Below are 24,507 nucleotides of genomic sequence, written 5' to 3'. Positions count from 1 at the left end.
CAACGCCACAACAAACAAGCGACAGGCCCTTAAAGTTATCAACGTGGAACGGGACCTGAACTGCAAGCTAGCGGAAGCGCAGAGTTAAACTCGGTGGCTAGCGGGGTGGTGTAAAGGTTGTGTACTAGAGAGGCCGGAGCGCAGGAAGCCATGCCCAGCAGGCCTGGACAAAGCCTTCCCTGAGTCCACGCGTCGCCAAGGCAACGCACGGTCTGTCCCCGCTCTGATAGGCCAGGCTCAGCGCGCGCGCGGGGCTTGCTGGGAGTGCACGCCCCCCGCCGCGGCTCCGCCAGTTTGAACTTGGCGGTCCCGATGTGGGCGGCCGGGCACTGGGGGGCTGCTTCGCCCCGTTTTGACACCCAGTTCCCGGCTGGCTGCAGGGCCAGGCCTCGGCCTTCCTCTGGCTCCTTCTCCACCTTCATGGCGGACGCCCGAGGGCAGGGGCTGGAAATGGTGGTTGTGAGGTCGCCATCTCCGCCGCTGAGCTGCAGCAATTCCACCACGTCGCTGTTATCTCCCCTCCGCCACCAGAGCTTCCAGTTTGACTACGACGATGGGGACGCAGAAGATGAAGAAGTGGATGGTGATGCTCCAGACTCAGAGGCCGAGGGGGCGAGCCTGGGAGGAATGAAGTTACAGGGGTGCGCCAGGTAAACACGAGGCTGTCAGGCCCGTACACGAGCTCTCTGGTTTCCTTAGACCCTTCTGGTACCTCCTGCCGAACACCACCCTCCTGCCTTCTGTCCCCAGGGCTGTGCAGGTGCTTGCATTTTGAGGTGGTGGTCCTCTTTGCGCACAGAGAGCCCTGGGCCAGTTCTTATAAATGACCTGACGTTTTTCTTAATGATTGTTAATCCTTTTTCAAACTGAGAATACGTTGATTGCTCAGTCTCACTCCCCAGGAAAATGTACATAGTCTCAAACATACAAAATGTTGCTACCATTTCAGGAGTGTTATGATTACTCAAAAGTCTAACTTTGGGCACCAGAACTCTTGTCCAAACTCTTAACACCAAAATGTGGTCTGCTGCACCTAGTAGTAGCTGTACTTGTTTTGGAAAAAAAAAAAAACCAAAACAAAACTGATTGCCAGTGAAGTAGATTGTCACAAGCACTATACTTTTTATGTTACAAATAAGGAAGTGAAGCAGAGTTTAACAATGTCAACCTCAGCATCCGTAGATAGCACTGGGTTTGATCTGGGCACTTAACAGTGGGATAGAAGTCACTGAATCACAGAATGTCAGAACCAAAGAGATTATTAAAACTGGTAATTTGTTTATTTCTACAATTATTCATTAGGCGGACATTTAGTTTGTGTCACATATCAATCTACATATTGGGGACTATAAACATGTTCTTTACTCATGGAAGTAAAGCCTAGATCAAGTCACTCATTGTACAGATGATAAAACTTTGCCTCAGAATACAAATAAAAAGTCTGATTCAAAAGCATATACCCAGTTATTAGCGGAGCTCTGCAGTACCAAGCTATACCTACTGCATTCTCTCTTCCCTATACTAGATGTCTGTTAGTGGATACTAGATGCCTATTAGTATGCAAATAGGAGCAAAAGGCCCATCCTTGCAGGAATATATTTTTCTGAGATGTAGTAATGCAGCTCCACTTTGTCATCTTCAGAAAACATTTACAAGTTTCTGATTGCCCATCTGTGTGATGCATAGTACAGGAGATCTAAGAAACTCAGACCAGAGGACCCTTATGTGTAAGCAGTAAGATGGTCCTCCTCATATAAGGCATTCGTATCAGTGAGTGAGTAGAATACAGAACTATATGAAGTGACTCATACACAGTAACAACGGGGAGACTCTTAAGAATGAGAAGTGAAAGTAAATACTTTGGTGAGAATGGAGATCAGTAAGAGTAATCATTAAGCTGCTTGTCAATACTGGTTGTGGCAACAAGAAACAGGCCTTTGATCAACCTGTTAGTAGAACTAATGATAGAATTAGACTTTCAGGAGTGTCTTTTTATTTTTTTTATCTTTAGAGGGGAAGGGAAGGAGAGAGGGAGAGAAATGTCAATGTATGGTTGCCTCTCGTGCGTCCCCTGCTGGGAACTGGCCTGCAACCCAGGCATGTGCCCTGATTGAGAATCGAACCACGATTGTGTGGGTCTCAGGCCCAGGCTCAATCCCCTGAGCAACACCAGCCAGGTCAGGAGTCTATTTTTATGCAGGCCTTTGTGGGGATTCTTCTGGACTGAGTTGACTACAAAGACTTTAAAAATTTTGTTTTTTATTCCTACCCTAGGACATTTTTAAATTGACTTTAGAGAGGGAAGAAGGGAGACAAAGAAAGAGAGAGAAACATTGATGTGAGAGAAGCATCTGATGGTTGCCTTCTGGTATGTGCCCCATCTGGGGATTGAACCTGCAACCTGTGTATGTGCCCTGACTGGGAAGCAAATCTGCCACCATTTGCTTTACAGGAAGATGTTCCAACCAACTGAGCCACTCCAGCCACGGCAGCTCCAGTGATTTTTAACATACATTTTAAGGCTTTGGAAGGTTCTTTGAGTCTAATCAGCAAAACAATGTAGACACAGTTTAGCAGCCTAAGGAATGCTAGCCATCAAAACCACAGCTCAGCTACCGAGACCTTTCATTGGCTTCCAAGAACCAAAGCCCTGAGCAGATGGAGCTTAGCAGAGGAGCTGGACAGATTTCTGTCCCCACTTAGCCAAAGCCCGAATGAGCTGGTGGCATTATAGGGCTAAGGCTGCTTTCCTTATAGTTCACTCCCTGTGAGTCAAAGGAATAGGTGGGATGTGGCCTGGGGAGAATGCAGGAGTTGTCAGGCCTTGTGTATGGCATGTGTGACCTACTCAGTGCTTAATAAATGGGTGCTCACTGAAGTGCTTATTTCCCACTTCCCAGGGGCCAGATAGATGCAGTGATTATTTTCAAACACGTCAGACAATCTTAGCCCTTCTTTTCAGGAAAGATAAGTTATTTCAAAGTAACTTTCCCATTTCTTCTCCCTCCTTCTAACCTTAAGTTGGTGCCCTGAACAGTTTGGGGATGATGGGATGAGGAAAGCAGGAGGTATGAGTCCATAGTCCAGCCGTAGTTCTGGGTAGTAAACATCTTCTTTATTAGGACCAGGGAGTAAACATATTGCTGTCTAGAACTTTATGCCTTTTTTTCCATCCATCTGTCACGGTGATCTGACTTGGCAGTACTTACAGGGTAACCCTTGTTTGAGCTAGACTCAGGCACCAGCTGCACGTGATGGATATGAACTCACGGTACTTTAGGTGTGAATGTTGCCATACTTAGAGGATGTATTGACCTTCCAGTGACTGAGAGGAAGCTCACAATGGACTGCAGTCAAGCTAATTGAAAGTATTTTCCTGGAGTCTTTTATAATAGGCTTTGGCCCTGTTGTTTATGGAGACTTATCATGGTTTTTATATCACTCTATCCATTAGGAAACCCGTGTTTTAATAGATGTTTTAGTCATAAACAACTGCCTATCAAGCCTCTCTTGATTATGGGGAGAGCTTTAGTATATATGCCAAACATTCTGAACACATATGTTTAAAATATTAAGGCAAGAAATCTAATACTGAAAGTGTCATTTTCTAAAACACTGATCTTATTCGTTTTGTCTCTTGGCAAACATTTCTTAGGAGCTTACTATATGCTAGGCCCTAAGGTAGAGACTCTTGAAATAAAGAGAAACTTAAGACATGTTAGGAATTCATGGCCTATGGCAGAGATGGCCAAGTGACAGAAAGCCCCAGGTGCTTAGTACAGATTTTTTGCAGAGTTTCACCATGAGGCAATGAAAATAATGCCTGAGTTGAGTCTTGAAGGGAGACTGGAATTGTCCACACTCCTATTCGCGCCTCTACTACTAAATGACATGCACCAAATGTTTACTGAGGGCTCAGAACTGTACCGAGTGCTTTAGCATGGACTGTCTCATCCAGTAGTAACTGAGGTAGCTACTGCTGATGTCTCCATTTTACAGATGAGAAATGGAGGCTTAAGAAGGTTTAAAAATGTACACCAGGAAGAAGCAGGTAGAGATCCACCCTAAATGTTTTATTCCCGTATCTGAGCTGTTACTTTAGCCGTGTGGAGGTGGAGGGAAGGAATTACAGAGTTTTAGGCAAAGCTGCGGAGCACAAGGGCAAGCACATTCATCCATCTGCTTAAGTTCAAACGAAGACTGAAATGTAGGGTCTGGATCAGCCATTGGAGAAAAGAGGCTGGGAGATGGGCAGGGGCCAGTTCACAGGTGTCAGGAGTTTGGACTGCATCTCTTGGGCAGAGGAGCTGCCGAAGAACTTTGAGATGGGGTGTGACACGGTAGAGGGATGCATTTGAAGGGCGAATCTGGCAACAGTGTGGGGAATGGTTTGAAATGTAGGGAGAAAGGCCAGTTATGATCAGACAGTGTTTGTAAGGTTGGAAGAGACGAGAATGGATTGAGAAAACTGAAAGAAGGTTAACAGACATGACTGGTAATTATACACATGTGGGAGATAGAGGATGTGGATGAGGAGCAGGAGGAGTCAGCGTTCTGGGTTCCTGGCTTGGCTACCTGGGCAGGTGGTGGTACCCACCTCAGGTTGGTACCACCACCTGAGGCAGGATTATAAGAAGAAGAGTAAAATTTTTCTTGGTGGGGAGGGAGGGTAATGGGTGCAGGGTGGAAGGTTAGACTTGTTTTGGATTGATTGAGTTTGATATTTAAGTCGGTTGGAAATAAAGACCTGGAGCTTAGAAGAAAGATCTGGTCTGGAATGACTGATCTGCACATCATCAGCACGTAGTGATAGTTGAAACTATGGGAGCAGGTGAGGTTATTCTACAAGACTAAGAATGAAAGATACATATAAGAAAATTGCCCTGGCTGGCATAGCTCAGTGGATTGAGCGCGGGGCTGTGAACCAGAGTATCGCGGTTCGATTCTCAGTCAGGGCACATGCCTGGGTTGCAGGCCAGTTCCCAGCAGTTCCCAGCAGGGGACGCACGAGAGGCAACCATACATTGGTATTTCTCTCCTTCCCTTCCCCTCTAAAGATAAATAAATAAAATCTTAAAAAAAAAGAAATAAACACATCTAGTATCTGTTCCCCACTAGACTAATAATTCCAGCAGGCCATGGTTGGGTTGAGAAATAGCAGCAGAAGAAAACAGGTAAGCTGAGGCTATGAAGTAGAAAACGTTGTGTATTACTGTGGGTTAGGCAGTTGGTTGCCTGAAGTCGGAATGAAGAGGAACTAAACTTATATAAAGTATTAAGTTGGCCAAAAAGTCTGCTTTTTTGCCATCAAAATAAAAGACACACTTTTCATTTTCAGCAATAACTTTATTGATTTGGATATTTTGAGTATATCAGCTATATCCTGCAAGGTATAATGTTGATTGTCAATTAATATATCGATTTGATTGCTGTCAACTTCCAAATAGTCTGATCAATTGTGGAGGATCGTCCAGTGAGAGATCTCCAAGCACGAAACTTCGCAAACCACTTTTGACGTGTTTGATCAGTCACGGCACCTTTTTCATACACTCACAAATGTGGGGTTTTTTTACATTTCAGTTGCAGTTTTTACCGTCTAGAAACAGTGCAGCCTCATTTGCCTAAAAGGTTGCATATTTTTTCCATCATGAATATTAAAATGGCTACACAAAAATTCACCAATTTTGATAAGTTGTTTTTTTAAATGCACGCTATTGTGACAGCTGGCACAATACAGTCTAACAAAATTGTTTCAGATGAAGTTGAAGGCAACCAAGGGCTGCTAGAGCCAGCACATGGGAAGAACCAAGTGAACTTTTGGCCAACCCTGTAGTGTGGAGAGCCGCCGAGGGTTCTGAACAGCCTTTCTTTCCATGGATGCTGATCAGCTTTTCCTGTTTAGGAAGTTGTATGTCTGGCCAGCCCCCTGTGTTCTTCATTTACTCCCCCTCTTCTGTGTAGCCTGAGTGAGTAGATAGTCTGTCCCTATACCCAGAAAAGACAGGTTGAGAGAGGTACATCGTGGAGATGGTGAGCACGGTAGGAGGAAACCACACTGTGAAGAGGCGTACACCCTCAGTCTGAGAACTGGCAGAAGGGAGTCACCCAGAATGTTAAAGAGTTCAACGGCCATGGTTTCAAAAACAATTTTAAACATAGAGAAAAATTGATCATTTAAAGAATTTTTGTTCACCCTTCACCCAGAATCCCTAATTGTTAACTCATTTGTTTTATATATACACAAACATAATCTGTATATATACATACAGATTCTTCTTCCCAAACTGTTTAAAGGAGGAAAAGGGAAAAGTCTGCTTTTAGGGTTAAAAGGATTAGGATTAGGATTAGGATTATGCATTGTAATCAGTTGTCCTGGTATAAGATTTTTAAGAATAAAAATTCTTAAGTCCAGTTGTCATTGAGGCCAATGTGTGTGTCATCCCTGAAGGTTTTTAAAATCCTTTAATTTTAGAAGAAAAGGCCTTGAAAGGTACTTTGGTGGATAAACTTTAATTCAAATATTGGAGTTCCCTTTTGTGGTTTTTCAAAGGTATATTTGTGTGTAATATATATTTACTTATAAAAAATCCCAGCATCGTTATATATTACTAAACTCTGCTTTTACTGGGTAGCTAAGTGATTTCGACTGTTAAGCCGAAGAGTGTGAGTGCTGTGGTGTCCTCTCTTTTGCAGTAGTGTGGCCAAGTCCAAAGATAACCAAGAAGAGCAGAAACAGGTGTGCTCACCAGAAAGCAGCCTAACCCCGTGGGAAATGTGGTTTGTTGGCAAAGAGAAAGAAGAACGTGGCCGTCTGCACCAGAAAGCTCTGGAGGTGAAACTAGACAGTATTCTTTTTATTTAATCCCTGAGCTCACAAAGCAGAGCTGCCGGCACAATTAAAATGTTAATATTATCCCTCAAAACAAAGTTTTTGCCTTTGTTTGTGTCAGTAATTCTTGTTGTAGAAATAGTACACGGTCATCATAAGGACATTTGGGAAATACAGCCCAGCATAATTAAGAAAATTAAAATCTCTAGTCTCACTACCTGATGATAACCACTGCTAACACTAAGGTGTATAGCCTTCCAGATTTTCTTTCATATAAATTTAAAAAATACGTATGTGCAAGTATGTATATATATATATCTATCTATATATATCTCTCTATATATCTATATAGATGCATACCCTGGAGCTTCACTGTATGTATATTTAAATAAAGTAAATTCAACTGCACGTACTTGGTAAGATTGTCAAGAAAGGAGAGAACAAAAGTTGAAACAGAGTAGTCATCTACCCCCATGTTTCTCAGAGGCTGCGCCGTATGATGGGTTTGTGCTGGGAGTCCACACCCTGTCGGGCTTTCAGGGTTTTTCACTTGCTCTCTGCTTCCCTGCCTTGCTTGTGGGTATTTCTGTCTTTGTGATTTTTCTCTCTGAACTCTCACTCTCCAAGCTGAGACAATAGCTTGAGATAACATTTTCACACGAATCCCTCATTCTTTGAACTCTTGCTATTTGCTCTTTAGAACTTAGGAGCCAAACAGATACGGGTATTTTGGCATCTACCATATCTAGACTCATAATCTGAATTCTTTCCATCCAACACAGAAAACAAGTAGGTTTGTGTGGTGAGGGATACTTCTTGTTTTTAATGAAATAGGAGCAAACTGTTTTGTAACCTGCTTTTTTCTACTGGTTATACTTACTAGTATATTTCTATATCATTAAATACTTTTACAATGTAATTTTTAAATGGCTGGCTAAGATTATTAAAATGTGTACAGTGTACTAAGTATATATAAGGATATATTTAACCATTTCACTGTTGTTGGATATTTAAGTTTAATCTATTAGTAATTGTGTTGTCATAAAAATTCTTGGAACTAGCCCTGGCTAGTGTAGCTCAGTGGATTGAGCGCAGGCCTGCGAAACACACGATTGCGGTTCGATTCCCAGTCAGGGCACATGCCTGGGTTGCAGGCCAGTTCCCAGCAGGGGACTCACGAAAGGCAACTGTACATTGATAAAAAAAAAAAAATTCTTGGCACTAGAAGTTTGCCCTCCATGATCTTGGGAATCAATTTTCTGTGTCAGTTCAGAAACTAGTTGTTACTGCTATGGTGGGTTTCTGTAAGTAGTCTCATATTGAAGAGGCTTGGCATGATTTAAATGATTGTAAAAAACCAATACCTTCTGCTGTTTCCCTACTGCATGATACTTTATATTCTAAAATACAGATTTATCTCTGGAAAAGTGCACAGTAATATTTATTTCCTCTTAGAAGGGCACAAAGTCTGAGAAAAGCCCTGTGGTTTGATGTCAGGCGAGCTTATTTGAACTTTTTTCTCCATTCAATTTCCTCATCTTTACAGTAAGGTAAAATAATGTAGGTGTCACAGAGTTTTTGTGAGGTTTAAATGAGACAAAGTATAAAGATGGCTCCTGTTGTTCTACTGTTATTCATATCATTGCTGTTGACAGCCTCACTTACTTTCAGAATTCGTTTGTGTAGTGAGACTCCATTACTTAGTTCAGTAGCTTTCAAAATATTGTTTACAGTCAGAAATATACTTTGTTTCATGTCACACACACACACACTTAAAATATCTTAATTTTGCAAAACCTGGCATTCCATTATTTTTCTTTTTTCTTTTAAAGGCCATGTCCCGTTAAATTGGATTTAGAGCCTCAGTTTGAAAAACATCGGTCTAGTGAGTCAGTGGTAAAGTGGAGTTCAGTTTATGGTGTTTTTCTTCATCTCTATCCTCACTACAAGTCACTTGAAGTGAGGGTACTTCAGGTCATTTTTAGAATCGACATACAATAAGAGAAGTTAATTAAGTTCGCAATGGTAGCCGGGGCTTTGGAGTCACACAGAGCGAGGCTGAACTCTAGCCTTGCCATTCTACCTCCGTGGCCCTGAGCAAGTTTCTTCGCTTCTCTGAGCCGCAGTCTCTTCCTCTGTAAGACAAATGTTAGGCCCTAGAGATTTAAAACGTGTATGCTCTTGAGCTGTACTTCCTGGATTCAACCTTTTTCCACCTCGATTTCTCTACCGGTGAAAGGGGGAAAACGGTATTTACCTCTCTGCACGATGAGAACTAAGTGGACATCTGGAAACGGCCCACTCTTTAGGAAGCCCTCAGTGACAGTTCGTTACCGTGTGTTAAAGGGGGTAAGAAACTACTGAAGGTTTGTTTTGAGAGAAGACTAAAATAACGACTGTAAAGTCCCTACCACAGTGATTAATCAGTTAGCAGAACATAATCAGTTGAATGATTGAAACCCTTTCATGTATTTAGTAGTATGATGTTTCTTATCACTTTACTTCTACATCATCACGTAACTCTGAAGCAACTAAAATATTTTAACATGAATCTTATTGTAGCAGTCATTTCATGGATATAACTCATAGGCCAGCTCCTCACTTTCTTGTAAGCTTATTTTTTGATACTGTGGTGTCCACATCCTTTAGATACCTTTCTCTTTTTTTAAGTTATGCTTTCTTTTTTGTCCTTATTTGTTGCATTCCCTAATTCATTTACATATCATTAAAAATACATAATTTTGACCATAAACAACAGTTCATCTCCAATTCCTACTGAACATGAGGGCAGAAAGTAACTTTGCCAAGGTTTTCAGTTAGTGGCTGAGCTGCGATTGGATCCTAGTTCTTTTGACTTCCAATTTAATAAGTGTTTTATCCACAATACCAAGATGTATTTTGGATATAAATGGGTCAGACTTAGTATTTAATTTTGAACTTAACCATAAATTTCTTATTTTCTTTCTTCAAAGCTTAAAGGAAAATTTAAAGAATAGTCGGTAATGAAAAAGATCATCTCTTCCCATAAATTTGATTTCAGCAACTGACATTTAGATCTGTTCCATACATGTCTGTAAGATTGAGTCAAGAAATGATTTTAAACCATCAAAATTACCTGCTTACAAAATTTTTAATTTTTTTAACTATGTTAAGGTGATAAATTTGGTAAATGTGAAATATTAGTATTATGAAAAACTAACATTGGTTTTGTAGGTCATGTCAACTTTATTTATATTTTTATTACTAAAAACAATGACTTAACAGGCTCCCCTGAATTCTCTATGGCTTTTGGTAATGCTAATTTTTAACATTTGCTTAAACATTTTAATACTGTCTGTTCTAAATCATAAAAGGTGTCTTGTTCGTGAATAATCCAGGTGCTTTTTTCCCCTCACCATCTTTTCTTTGGTCATTTCACTTACCATTCCTTAATGAAGGAATAAGGCTGGATGTTGGGTTGATAAAACTCAAAACTGTCAGTTTTTGTGATTGTTGCCTTCCATGTTAAACACCGTTCTTTGAAAATTGACAAAAGCTACTGAAATAAAAATGCTGTTTAGCATCCTCTTTGGATTTCATTTTCTGGAATCAAGTGTTTCCTCTGCGGGAAAATAGCTGCAGTCCTGTTGAAACTTGGTGTTGTGCCAGAAGATGTGTGGGAGCCTTTCGAGAGAAGGCTCTGGCTGTGTCGGGAAGAGCTTTGCTCTGGTGTTGAGCAGTAGAGGCACTGAGGATGGGAAGTTCTGAGACAGCCAGCCCTGGAAGGGAGGGTCAGGTCTCAGAATGGGAGGTATGTTTTGGGGTGGAGAATTGCTTGAACAGGCTTTCTGAGATAAGAGCGCTGCCTGGGTCAGTGGCAGTCATTTCTACATGCTTTTGGCCCGTCCTTTATCTTTAGCCCTAATGTCAACATTAACCAAAATTTGTGATCCATAAAACGGGAACACAAAGGCTGATTTTTTTCCTGATTTTTGAGTTTAATGATATGAAGAATCTTAAGAAGGTACATAAATATAATCAATCACATCTTTAGCTGTATATTCAAATGATGTTCTTGAAAACAAAATTGAGGACTGTATAGAGAAATTTTGGACATTTGATTGTTAGATCTGTATCTAGCCTGTTATTCATACATACATGACATACATTCTTACATGTATGAATTCCCCCTTTTTGTTTCTTTTTTTAAAAAAATATTTTATTTATTTATTTTTAGAGAGAGGGAATGGGAAGGAGAAAGAGAGGGAGAGAAACATCAATGTGTGGTTGCCTCCCATGTGTCCCCTAGTGGGGACCTGGCCTGCAACCCAGGCATGTGCCCTGACCGGGAATCGAACCAGCCACCCTTTGCTTCACAGGCCCGTGCTCAATCCACTGAGCTACACCAGCCAGGGCCCCTTTTTTGTTTCTTGACACAAATCCAGGGCTTCTTCCCCTTGCAGCTCATATACTGCGGCAGCCTCCTAGTCAGTCTCCCTGGGAATAGTTCTGATTCTTTTAATGCAGTCTTTCACCTTTATCACTGAGTTCTAAGTCATCCCTCTGCTATCTGCTACTGCTTTGTAGTGTTCCCTTTACCCGGCCTGCCTCAAAAGACCCCTTTCTACCTAGTTACCATCCCCTCCCCCACCACCTCAGTGTCTTCTAGGAAAGCCAGTTCCTCACTGTTCCTCTTACGGTGCTCAGTTTTTTGTTTTTTTTTTGTTTTTTTTAAAGATTTTATTTATTTATTTATCTTTAGAGGGGAAGGAGAGAGGGAGAGAAACATCAATGTTTGGTTGCCTTTCGTGCGTTCCCTGCTGGGAGATGGCCTGCAGGGAACTGGCCTGCAACCCAGGCATGTACCCTGACTGGGAATCAAACCGCGACCCTCTGGTTCGCAGGCCTGTGCTCAATCCACTGAGCTACGCCAGCCAGCGCTACAGTGCTCAGTTTTGACCGCCCTCGTCTACACTGTTTGTCCTCTCATCTTCCCCTCTTTTCCCTTTTCTGAACTCGTGTTATACATAACACCTCACTGTTATACACTACATTGTTATACAATGTAATGCTTCATTCTTTTGTTTGTATAGGAGATTAGACCAGAGACTTCTGGAATTTCATCCCTGTGTCTCAGTCTGTGCTACTTTTATAGAAGGCACTTCATAAAAATAAGCATTAAGTAAATAATCAAGGAATAGCAGGTACAGAGGTCATGACGAATCTTGTTAAAACCAAGATGGCTATTTTGCATCAGAAGCTGAGGGGAGTCTGGTGTCTGAAAAGTGGGGAGACTTCCTGGACGAGGGAGGGCAGTTTTTCCTGTGCAGCGGAATTGCAGGCCGAGAGGCCATGGAGGGCAGGTGTCCTGGGCCTCGGGTGTTCTGGAGTGCAAAAGATGTTTTTCTTGGCGTCCAGTTTTATCCATTGAACACGGGAATGGCCTGAGCATTGAAAAATTGTCCTTCCCACGACCACGGTGCCCAGGTAGGTCAGTCTTGGAGAAAGGGAGGAGAGGGAAGGACCAGGGAGGTCCAGTGGAAGATGTATAAATGGATCTGATTATTCCTACCCAAGGAGAGAGAAGAACAATAACCAGTAATTACGGTAGTAGAGTCCCAGGAGTCTAGTTTGAACAGCATTCTCAACTAATGCAGTAATTTAACCGATGAGTGACAGAGTGGTGGCATTCGGCTTGGAGTTTTATTTGGCCATACCTTCCACATTCTTTCTCCTTAGGAAGTGCCCAAACGTGTAGATTCCACTGACAGCATATGGGATACGAGTGTGGTTTTGTTTTACACTCCAGCAGCTATAAAATGAGTAAAGAAAAATCTGGGATATTTTTTTTCCTAAAGAAAATTGAATGGCTTCTGTACATCTCTTCTTTGGTATGACTCTGAATTAAATTTTTAAATTTAGGGATTATTTAATTCCTACCTTTTATCTTCCTCAAGAATCTAAAAGCTTTGTATAACTAAAAAAAAAAGTTGCAATTCCCTTGAGCTTCTGCCAAGAGCATACAGAGATGCCAAAATTGATGTGTGGGAAAGTTGATTTCAATGAGGGTAATTTAGCTGAAGTTTAGTCTAAGAAACTAGTGTTTTGCTGCCAAGCAATTATTTGCATTTCTAAAAAATGACATACTTTTTACCAATGCTTTCTTTTCATCACAGACTAGTTACTTAAGTTATTGTCACTAATGGTATATTTCCTGTAAAGGAAACCGTGCTTGTTTAATTTGGTTAACATCAGCCTGTTAAAAAATACGTGATTTGAGTCCTTCTATTAAATGTTGCCTTTTGTTTGAATAATATCCACAGGAATTAAATCAACAGCTAGAAAAAAGAAAAGAAGAGGAAGAACGTGAAAAAAGAAAGATAATTGCTGAAGAAAAGCACAAGGAATGGGTTCAGAAAAAGAATGAACAGGTGAGGAGAGAAGACATGCACACACACACACACCGAGGTGTCTTCTGCGAAAGATTTTCTCCCCATTACTCCTCGTTCCCTAAGTTTCTCTCTTATCTCTTAGATGCTTTCTTCTCCGACCTGATTCCTTTTTCTGCTCTCATGGACATTTATGAAGTCTCTGTCTTCTGCTTTTTGCTCTCTGCTTATCTCCCCTTTTCCCTCATGTGGCTTCTCCCTGTGTCTGGCTGCAGGTGATCCTGACACCTGTACCCCTAGACCTGACCTCCTGGAGTCTTAGATTTCTGTCTAAATCCAAGAGATTGGCTGCTACCTCTGAACCTGCAAATCTAAAACAGCCCATTTTTGCCCATTCTGCTCTGTGAGAACTGTTCTCCTAACTCTTGGTTACTGTCATCTCAGTCACCTAGGCATGACCGGAATCCTGTGGTTGGTAGCCATGCCCTCCTTTCCTTTAAATCACCACTCTCCTGTTGTGATCCCTTCCTGTCTGGTCTCATTACATTTCCCAGCTTTTTTTTTGGTGGTTTATTTTCCCATACTGTAATGTAAGCTCCATAAGGGCATCTACTTTTGATTTTTTTGTTCAGTTCTCTAGCAGCTAGGTCGGTATCTAACACTTAATAGATGCCCCAAGGCCCCGAGGTATTTGTTGAATGAATGAATCCATCCTCTGTGTTCTTGCCAGACTAACGAACCTTGCTGAAACAGTCGAAGGTCTTTTCCCAGTTCAAAAAATATTTTTCATGATTCCTCACTGGCTTCTGAATAACGTCTTAACAATTCTACCCTGGCTGGTTAAAGACCTTCTGCTCTCGGGGCCATGTCATCTTCTACCTGTGGTTTATTCTATGCTGTTGGCTCTTAGGGCATTCTTTTAGGAGTATACACAGGACAGTCATGGCCCGTCTTCTTGGAGTGTGAGTTTTACTGGAAAATTTTGAGAGGAAAAATGTTATCTTTATGATAAAGCAAGCGTAGATGTTTAATGGAGCAGAATATAAATTTTACATGACTTTTAAGATACACAACGGATTTCAAAGAAATTTCAAGCTTGGGACTGTATTCTCCAGCCCCTAGGGATATGTGTTTATGAAAATTTTTAAGAGCATTTTCCTTCCGTTTCTTTTTATTTTTATATGATATTTTATCAGCGTGGCATCTCATCATATCCTCCACCTTACCCTTCCTATTATTACTCAAATCACAGCATTCCGTCCTGCGTGAAGCATTTGCTGCTCACGTGCGAAAGAACTCTCCTTCCTGAAGCCTTATTTATATTTATCACTTTGTCATATACTGCTTTGTATTAGGTATATATTTTGTTGCTCTTGTGTATTATGCATATATCTTCCCTTTGCTTGTAATTTTAAGACTTAAGGATAGGAATTAACTTTTCTAGTTTTAATTCATTACGAGATCTAATATAATGCTTTACAACAACATTTGTTGTTGGAATGAATGGATGAACAGTATTTCGTCAATTTTAATACATTCTTGTACTGGATCGAAAATTAAAAAGTTCTTAAATACCTATCGGTTTGTTATCTATTGTGAGTTTTTCTTATTTAGAATGACACTGCTTTTTTATTGTAGTCTAATTTTATGAATTTAGTCAAATATTTAAATTGTGAGACAAAGTGTTAACATTTTCATTATAAATATTTTCTCTTAACTATTACTATATCTAATGCCCCATGATATTAGTAAGAATACCTTGTAAATCCTTACAGTAAATTGACAATGACACATCTTTCTTCCTCCAGGTAGTGAGAGAAGGAAATGGGCCAGACATTGTGTGTTATGACCATAAATGTATTGGTTCTTTACTTTAGAAATATATTATTATTATCAATGTAGCAACATCCCGTAAGACAACAGAAGAGAGTTCTTTGGGAATAAATGCCAAAATCAAAATAAGTCTCTGTGTGACCTTTACCAGCCTTCGGCTGATACTTTTTTGAAGTTTATAACTGAAAAATAAAATCGTTTTACGTATAGACAATGATAGGGTGCTCTCTCCTCTAAAAGGTTCCCTTATCTTCTAAGTCCATTAAGCTCATTTTGCCCTGCCAGTCAAAGGTAGTTGTTGTTTGTCTAAGAATGTAAGATACTGCTGAGAGATGATGTATTCTCTGTTTAATTAGTGGCAGTCAATCTAATCCAATTATTTGAGAAAAAATTTCTTTCTTTGGAGGGAAATGGCACGCCCTGACATCAGTCACTAATTATTGAAAGCAGAATTCCACAAGGTTGAGAAAAGTTCAGAAATGAACCCTGAGAAATTAAGTTTACTTATTCTGCAGAAGTTTTGTTAATTTTAAGAAATAGTTGAGTACCCGATTTTTTTCCTTTAAAACCTATCAGATTTCTCATTTCAGTCTAGTTACGTTTACTTCTATTTGCAAAGACTGCCCTCCTGGTTCTTTTCTTTCTGTCTGGCATCTAGCGTTCTTCTCCTCTGTTTACATTGCACGGTGTGTGGTCCTCCACTGCCTCCAGCGTCATTCACGTTTTAGCTGAATCTCTGGCCCTATTTTCTCTCCGTAGTTTCACAGTGTTCTATCAGAAAATCAGACAAAAAGAATTTATGTATCCATTAGCAAAGCTGGTTTCTTATACTGTGACTGTAAATTGTTAAATCTGTTTAAAATAAATGGCTTATCTCATCTTGTGCTCTAACATTTGTGTTGCCAACGGATTTATTTTTTTTTAGGTTTGTTTTTTGCAGTGTTATCACATATTTAGTAAAAGGGTCTTTATCTTCATTGTTTTCAAAAGTCGTTTTAAAATATATCCAGCAGTAATAACAATACTTATTTAAAAATAAAAGTATTTTTAATCCTCAAAGCATGGAACTGATTTTTTAATGTGAAAAATTAACTTGGGTCAACAATGCGTATAATTGGTAACACTGTTATAGTGTGTCCTTCACGCTTTCTACACCTTTACTATGTGCCGGGTCCTGTGGAAGGAGCCAGAGCCGAAATTCAGAAACCCCAGCCAGTTGTTTCGTTAGTTTCCTTGAGTTCAAGAAACAGAGCTTCTCTCAGGGCACCATCTTTAAAAAGGGAAGATTTATTGTTGTGCCCTGTGCCGTGTAGAACTCGAATACCCGAAAACCCGAAGCCGGTTAGTGGCTGGCTACTCGCTCTCAGCACCCGTCTCTAAGCGCCTGCTCTGTTCTCCTTTTGCTGACTAAAAGCGTTACATTCTCTTTTTTCCAGCTTAAATCCCATGGAGAGCCTATCCGATGTTTTCAAACCAACTTCTTTGAGCTATCATTTATATACAACAAAGTGCTCCTATTTGAAGTTTGATGAGGTCTGACAAACTTACGTCCCTGTGTAAACCAGCAGCACAGTCAGGATCCAGAACCTTCCTATCACCCCAAAAGTTCCCTCCCGCCACTTTGCCTTCAGCCCCTGCACCCCACCCCCACTAACTCCCACGCCAAGGAAGCCATTACCCTGCCTTCTGTCCCTGCAGCTTAGATTTGCATTTTCTAGACTTTTATTTAAATGGAATCCTAAAATAGGTATTTTATTTTTTAAATGTCCTACTTTATATACTAAGATTGTTCCTTTTTATTGCTGAGTAGTATTCTAGTCTATGGAACACCACAAATTGTTTATCCATTCGCTAGTTAATGTACAATGGGTTGTTTCTGGTTTGGGTATTATGAATAAAATTCTATGACAACTTATGTACAAGTTTTTTTTTGTGGACATTTGTTTTCATTTCTCTTGGGTAAATGCCTAGGAACTGAATTGCTGGGTTGCCTGGTAAGGATGTGTTTAACTTTATAAGAAATTGCCAAACTGCTTTTTAAAGTGCTTGTATCATTTTACATTCCCACCACTATTGTATGAAAATTTCAATTGCATCACATTCTTGCCAAACTTTACAATGTCAGTTTGTTTCATTTTAAGTCATTTCAGTAAATATGTAGGGGTACATCATTGTTGTTTAGTTTTTATTCCCCGCCCCCCCCACTCTAATGATACTTAGTTTCTTTTTATACTCTTACTTATTGGACTATTCTACTAGGGCTGCCTTAACAAATACCACAGACTGGGTATTAAACAACAGAAATTTGTTTCCTTCGAGTGTTGGAGGCTAGAAGTCCAAAATGAAAGTGTCCGCAAGGTTTGGTTTCTTCTGAGGCTTCTCTCCTTGATTTGTATGCGTACCCACTCTCTCCACCCACTCACCTGGCCTTTTCTCCACGCACGCATGTGCACTTGAAGTCTCTTTTTCCTCCTGTAAGGACTCCAGTTCTGTGACCTTATGACCTTACTGAGCTGATTACTTCTTTGAAGGTCTTTTCTCTGTACAGTCACATTGAGGTAGGGCTTTAACACATGAATTGGGGGTGGGGTCACCCAATTCAGTCCCCAGAGCATTATTAACTATTTCTATATCTTGTTTTGTGTTTACATTTTTGCCCATTTTGTGGAAGGTTTGTTTTATCAATAAAGTTTAAGAGTTCCTTATGTATTCCTTTAAGTCCTGTCACATAGGCGTATTGCAGTTATTCCCTCTCATTTAATTTATTTTAATATCAATTTTTAAAGAGCAGAAGTTTTAAATTTTTATAAAGTTCCATATTCAGATCTTTTATTGATAGTTTGTGGGGTTTGTGTCCTATTAAAAAACCACCAAGGATGTAAAAATAGCCTTGTTTCCTTTTAGAAGTTTTATAACTTGAGCTTTTACCTGTATGTGTATTTTGAATTTTAATTTATGGTTACAGTTAAGGATCAAGGTTTGTTTTTGTGTGTGTGTGTTCATATGGATATCCAAGTGTTTCGACACTGTTTGTTGAGAAGATAATATTTTTCTTACTCAGTTACCGTGACACTTTTGTTTGAAATCAATTGACCATATACATACGAGTTTATTTCTGGACTGTCTTCTGTCCCATTGATCTTTTACGTTCTATGCCAGTACCACACTACCCTGTTGTTAAAGCTTAATACTTCTAGGATGTGCGCTTCTTTTTATTTCGAAATTGTTTTAGTTACTCTGCATCTTTCCACGTACAATTTAGAATCATCTAATCAATTTTCCTAGTCGTGCTTGCATTCAAAGTGCCTGACACTGTTGGCGTTGCATTAAATATAGAGCGAATTAAAGTTGCCATCTTAATAATATTAAGTGTTAAATCAATGAACATGATTTTTCTTTCTGTTTGTTTAGGTCATCTGTAATTTCCTTCAGTAATGTGTTCTAGTTCCCAGTGGACAGGGGTGTTTTCCATCTCTTGTCGCGTTTTTGTGATGAGAGTGGTTATTGTGCCTTATTTCTGACGTTGTCCTACAGTTTCTGTGTCTGGTTTTGATATCAGAGTAATATTGGGCTCTTAAAGTGAGCTTGGATATGTTTCTTTTGTTTTCTATTTTCTAAAATAATTTTTGTAGTAATTGTATTATTTCTTCCTTAATGTGAGGTAGAATCCATCAGCGAAGCTATCTAGAGTTTTCTTTGTGGGAAAGTTTTAAATTCAGAATTGTTTTTACAAGTAGAAGGTTATTCAGATATTAGCTTCCTCTTGAATCAGCTTTCTACAGTGGTATATTTTAAGCAATTTTTATATTGTACTTAAATTGAAATTATTGGCATAAAAGTGTTTTTAACATGATCTCAGTTCACTGTCTGTGTGATCAGTAGTGATCTGCCATTTACCATCTCTGTGACTTAGCCTCTTTGTGTCTTAGTTTCCTCATTTGTAAGATGAGATCATTACAGTATCTACCTCATGTTGTGGTTATAAGAATTAATTGACATAGTGCATGCGTATAAAATGTATAGAATAGTAACAGGCAGAGTTAGCACTGGATAAATGTTAGCTGTTATAATTAAAAACAATGTAGAGACTAGACGACCCCTTGGTGATGAAATCATGGTGGAGTCTCATGAGTCAGATAGAGATTCTTCAAGGTACGATCCTACATCCTTCTTAACCCTATAGATTTGCTGGCAGTATGAAGTTGTTGAAACCCAATATTCAGTGGATAAAATCGATGGGTATTGAGTTCTCAGCAAGAATGGAGTCCTTTTTGCAGCTATTGGCTGCCAACAAGAAGGAAATAGAACTTGGAGAATGACTTGAGCTTTGATCTTTAAGACCTGCCTTTCCTGTATATAGAAGTAAACATATATTGTTTATAACTGATGTTTGTTACTTGGGAATTAATTGAATTGCTTATATTAAAATATTCTAGAAGTTGCTTTCAAGACAAGAATTTCTTTCTTGGCTCTCATTTCTTTGCTCCATGAAGGGTGATGTGTATGGCATTTGTATTATAAACTTTATGCCTTGTAGATTATTTTCTAAACCTTTGCTACAGACAGCTACCCATGTCATTGGTTGTTTAGAATTTAGCTGAGTTGGTAGATTATCTTTTGAATAAGAAAAGAAAAATAATGAGTTATAGCCTGTGTCAAACTTTTTCTGTAAAGCGCCAGCTGCTGTTTTTGGCTTTGTAAGCCATACAATCTGTGCTGTAACTGTTTGACTTGGCTGTTTTGGTGTAAAAGCTGCCATAGACAATAAATATGTAAATAAAAGGGTGTGGCCATTTTAATAAAACTTTATTTTAAAATAAAGGGTGCCAGTGGACCATAACTTGGCCTGAGGGCTGTACTTTGCCAACCACTGGTCTATGTAAGATTTAACAAGAATTACATAGCCAAGCCCTGGCTGGTGTAGCTCAGTGGACTGAGCACAGGCCTGTGAAGCCAAGGGTCACCGGTTCGATTCCCAGTCAGGGCACATTCCTGGTTTGCAGGCCAGATCCCCAGTAGGGGACACATGAGAGACAACCACACATTGATGTTTCTCTCCCACTCTTTCTCCTTCCCTTCCCTTCTCTCTAAAAATAAATAAACAAAATATTTTTAAAAAAGAATTACATAGCCAAAGATTTGTCCATGCCCTTACAGCAATATTTAATGGGCCAAAATGTTATTTATTTGTCCTTTGTAACTCCTTTATGGTGAAGATTTGTCCAACTAATCGTATTGGCAAGAAATGTGTACATATGTGTTACATAGGTTTTAGAGGATAAACATGTATTAAAAAACACAAATTCAGGACAGTCAAACAGGCGGTAATTTCTGTTTACTAATTTATTCAAGTCTTTATTGAGCACATACTGTTTACTCAGCACTGTCTCAGTCTCTGAATATACTTTGGAGAGAAAGATCTTTATTATTGCCATAGTGAATCTCATAGCAAGTTGTTAGACTAAAATTGTGCAGGTAATCGCAGTTTTGTTACATATTTTCACAAGCCAAATTGTGTCAACAAATTTTGCCGCCTATTTTAAGAAATAACGGAAGTCTAGGGGATTGTTGTACATAACACTCCTTCTTTGAAAGAGGATAATTATAGGTATTCCAATTAAAATTCCTTTATTTTTATTTAAGAAAAGAAAAGAAAGGGAACAAAAAATTAACAAAGAAATGGAAGAAAAAGCAGCAAAGGAACTGGAGAAAGAACATTTACAAGAAAAAGCAAAAGAAAAATATCAAGAATGGTTAAAGAAAAAAAATGCTGAAGAATGTGAGAAGAAGAGGAGAGAAAAGGTATTTAAAGTGACCGGTTAGAATTCATGGCTTTGGTGTTCGTGTGTATCTGCTGTATTGCATAAAAACAGAAAATTGGCACTGTCTTAGCAAAGAACAGATATATGGAGCTATCCCTACTTACTATGCTATGTTTAAGCTTCAGAAACGATTATGCATTTGTGGTTTTCTTAGGTTGAGAAATGGTAATAAGCCTGTTGATATTTTTTCAGTTAGGTTCAAACACTTTTTATCATCATTAATGCTTTTAGATGTTTTTGATGGTACTTTTATTATATCACTGTAAAGTACTATTCTATTTGAAAATAGCAAATTGCTTTTTCCTTCTTGGGTTTGATGGCGTGTATAGAGGCAGTCACCTTCATATCACGTCCCTGATCACGTTAAATTCTGTTCTCAATTAGAGAAATATGATTTGTTATTTCTCATCAGTAAGTCACTGGGGTAGGAAGCTGCTGGGGAAAAAGTCAGTAGAACTTTAGTTACAGAATATCCCTGGAGATTCTTTGGTCTTGTCATTTTAAGGAAAAAGAAAAACAACGTCAAGCCGAATTACAGGAAAAAAAGGAAATAGCAGAAAAAAAGTTTAAGGAATGGTTGGAAAATGCAAGAAATAAACCTCGTCCCGCTGCAAAGAGCTATGGTTATGCCAATGGAAAACTTACAGGTTAGTGTTTGTGTTAGGTGACTTACATAAACCCGGCTTGCAGGACTGAATGGTATCCATTTTGTTTTCTCTTGACAGAAATGGAAATGAGTGAAAATTGTTTTTTCTTTCAAAGTACTATTTTCTGCAACACTGTATAATAGTATACTATGATCCTGTGGAGATACTACAAATTTATTGTCATTCTCTATAAATCAGATATATTTTAAAGGCTGTAGTTTGCAAAGCTTCAAAGTAGTGATTTCTAATGTTAAGAAACAAATTATATTTTCTTACATTTTGTTTTGCTTGGATTTTAAAGCCTTAAAGAGGACATATGTAAGGGATGATTTTTCCTTTCCCCCTGTAGCCCTCTCTGAGGCAGAGTTTTCAGTGTCTGCGACACATTCTTTGCACAGGTAGAATACTAGACAGCACACGGACCAGACACAAAGCCGGCTGGCCTGTAGGCTCGCCCTGATTATAAATGGAGGTGCATGTTTTTCTTTGTGCTTCATGTTGGAAGCTCATACCTTGCTGACAGCTGCCTTCACTTGTTCAAGTGATTTATTATTAAAAATACTCCCATTCTGTTTTGTTCACACAATAGAACATATTCCAGACTTTGTTTTGACCATCGTGGTGAAGTGTGTGTTGACATATCTGTGCAGTCAGAGTGGGTTGCCAGTGTCTGAGTGACACATTCCTGCTGTCAGGGCTCAGGCCTCTCCTGCGTGTCACAGAGGTCATCCGTTCCGGCTACCGAGCACGGTCTGCTCCACTTCTTTTTCTTTCTCCTTTGAAAAAGGTATAACGAGCAGTGCTGTGGACCAAACAATTGGTTAAATCTTTAGGAGGAAATTTACATATTGACTGGAAGTTAATTGCTAAAATAATGGGTTATTTTATTTTTTTGCTTTTAATAGGTTTTAGTCTAATAAGCATCATTTGTCTTCAAATGCCCTTAAGTCTCTATTCTTAAGCCCACATCATTTTTAGAAATTATGAAATAAAGGCATTTACATGCGTATAGTGTCTAGAGGATTTGAATATAACTTACATGTGTTTTTCCTTCTGAATTATTAGATATTGGACATCACAACTCATTAAACACTTCATAGACATTCTGCCAGGAGGACATTCCCTAATCAGTAATAAAAATTACAGTGACATTAGTAATTTGAGTGACAGTAATTTAGAATTTCAGTGATTCTAGCTAAGAATCTTGACTCACTTTAGCTACACAGGCAGTGTCATTTTTTTTCCTGTAAACTTGAGTGTCAGGCTGGGGGAAACTGGTACATGGTTAGTGATTGTTTCCCACATTTAGTTAAGAAAATGAAGATTTTGTTCAATTTAAGGATTCTAAACTTAAATTCTTAGTAAAATTTTAGGAGTTTTTATATAGACTTTAGCACTGACATTTTTTGGACTCAGGTTTATCATTTACATGTTCATTTTTACTCCAATATTTGCTGTATTTAGAAAGTGTTACTTGTTTGAAAGTATTCAAGAGTTCATTTTAAATGAGTCAGATTGGTTTAATGATATTTTTGCCCTTTTGATACTTTTAAGATTTTTCCAGGAATTTAAAAATAACTAGTTTCTTTGATATCAAGTTATCTTGTTTTGTTTTGATTTTTAATTAATTTTAGGTTTTTACAGTGGAAATTCTTATCCAGAACCAGCCTTTTATAACCCGATTCCCTGGAAACCAATTCATATGCCTCCTCCCAAAGAAGCTAAGGACCTGTCAGGAAAGAAGACTAGGAGGCCTGTGATCAGCCAGCCACACAGGCCGTCGTCCCTGGTAATTCATAAAGCTGGAGGCAGCCTTTGCCTGGGAACTCTGCGCAGGGTTCAGAGGTAGCAGACGAGGGACACTGCACACTCTCTCCGGTAGCTATTTAACTTTCAAATCAGAAATTGGGCTTTTACTGCTCAGTCAGTAGCTCAACATTTAATGTGATTATTGACAAGTTCAAATTTTTGCATTCATACATGGAGTTCTTGGAGTTAACTGAATATATTTTATACATTTTCATTTTTGTACATGCTTTAAGGTTGATCTTGGCATATTGTCTTGAAGGATAAGTGACCAAATATCTAACAGTTGTATTTAGCTTGTATTAAAACCACTGTGCTATCAATAAAACCAACAGATTTTTTTGTGTTCTTTTGTACTCTATGTTGTTTGTGTTAATGCTTACAGCATAAAAGATTAAGATTAAATGACTCAAGCACTTCTAAATGGCATGCTTAAGATAACTTCTAGAAGGATCTAAATGAGTTAGAATCTTATGGTAGTCAAAACCAGTCTTGTTGGATGACTTTTCTCTATGTAAATATTTTTAAATAACTAAGTGAAGGCATGTTTTATAACAAAGAAACGAGGGTTGGGATTTTGAAAGGAAATTTCAAAACATTTTGTGCTCTGGATCTTGGATATTAGTTATCTTGAGACACTAGTAAAATTATGCTGTGCTTTGTACAAATACTTATTATCATTAGGTTCTTAATTTCCAAATTAGGATTATCAGTACAATGCATTTTAAAGTTAAATGTTAAGTGCTATTTTACCAAAGTTGAGATCACAGATCTTATTAATGAATGTTAAGGATAATGGTTCAAAGGATTACAAAAATAGCACTTGGCACTTTTTATTCAATTGTAAACGTTTGTATCTTTTTTTAGGAGACCATCAAGAAATGAAAATTTATTGTGGCAATATAAAGTCAGTAAGTTCATTTAAAGGGGACTTCAATTTAGAATGTATTCCGTGTTTCTGCTTTTTTAGTTGTTTGCCAGCTTTCCTGTGATTACCCTGCAGTGGAGTTCAATGTGGGCAAACAGCAATCCGGTCTTCGAAGGGTAGTTGTGTTATCAGAAATGTAGGGAAATTCTAAGCAGAGACCAGTTTGGGAAAAGTAGGTGGGACGTGTGGGACGAGAACACTGGTGAGGCGGAGAGGCCCGGCCTCTGCTCAGAACCTCTTAGATACAATGAAGTTTACCGATGACCATTCTACT

The 24,507-nt window shown here is 39.0% G+C and overlaps 1 protein-coding gene across 1 annotated transcript; it reads left to right on the top strand.

The window, feature by feature from the left end:
* Positions 1-260: 260 nt before the first annotated feature.
* CCDC34 (coiled-coil domain containing 34) lies at positions 261-23,648 on the top strand. Its single transcript, XM_037040418.1, has 6 exons — positions 261-650; positions 6,694-6,832; positions 13,132-13,239; positions 20,674-20,832; positions 21,358-21,499; positions 23,134-23,648. The coding sequence occupies exons 1-6, from the start codon at positions 313-315 to the stop codon at positions 23,346-23,348; spliced, it is 1,101 nt and encodes a 366-aa protein (XP_036896313.1). The 5' UTR covers positions 261-312; the 3' UTR covers positions 23,349-23,648.
* Positions 23,649-24,507: the final 859 nt, after the last annotated feature.

This window comes from Sturnira hondurensis, unplaced genomic scaffold, assembly GCF_014824575.4.
Source record: "Sturnira hondurensis isolate 20B ecotype Veracruz unplaced genomic scaffold, ASM1482457v3 Scaffold0002638, whole genome shotgun sequence".
Classification (NCBI taxonomy): domain Eukaryota; kingdom Metazoa; phylum Chordata; class Mammalia; order Chiroptera; family Phyllostomidae; genus Sturnira; species Sturnira hondurensis.
The sequence above is the reverse complement of the archived record's forward strand: the minus strand, read 5'-3'. Positions and strand labels throughout refer to the sequence as shown.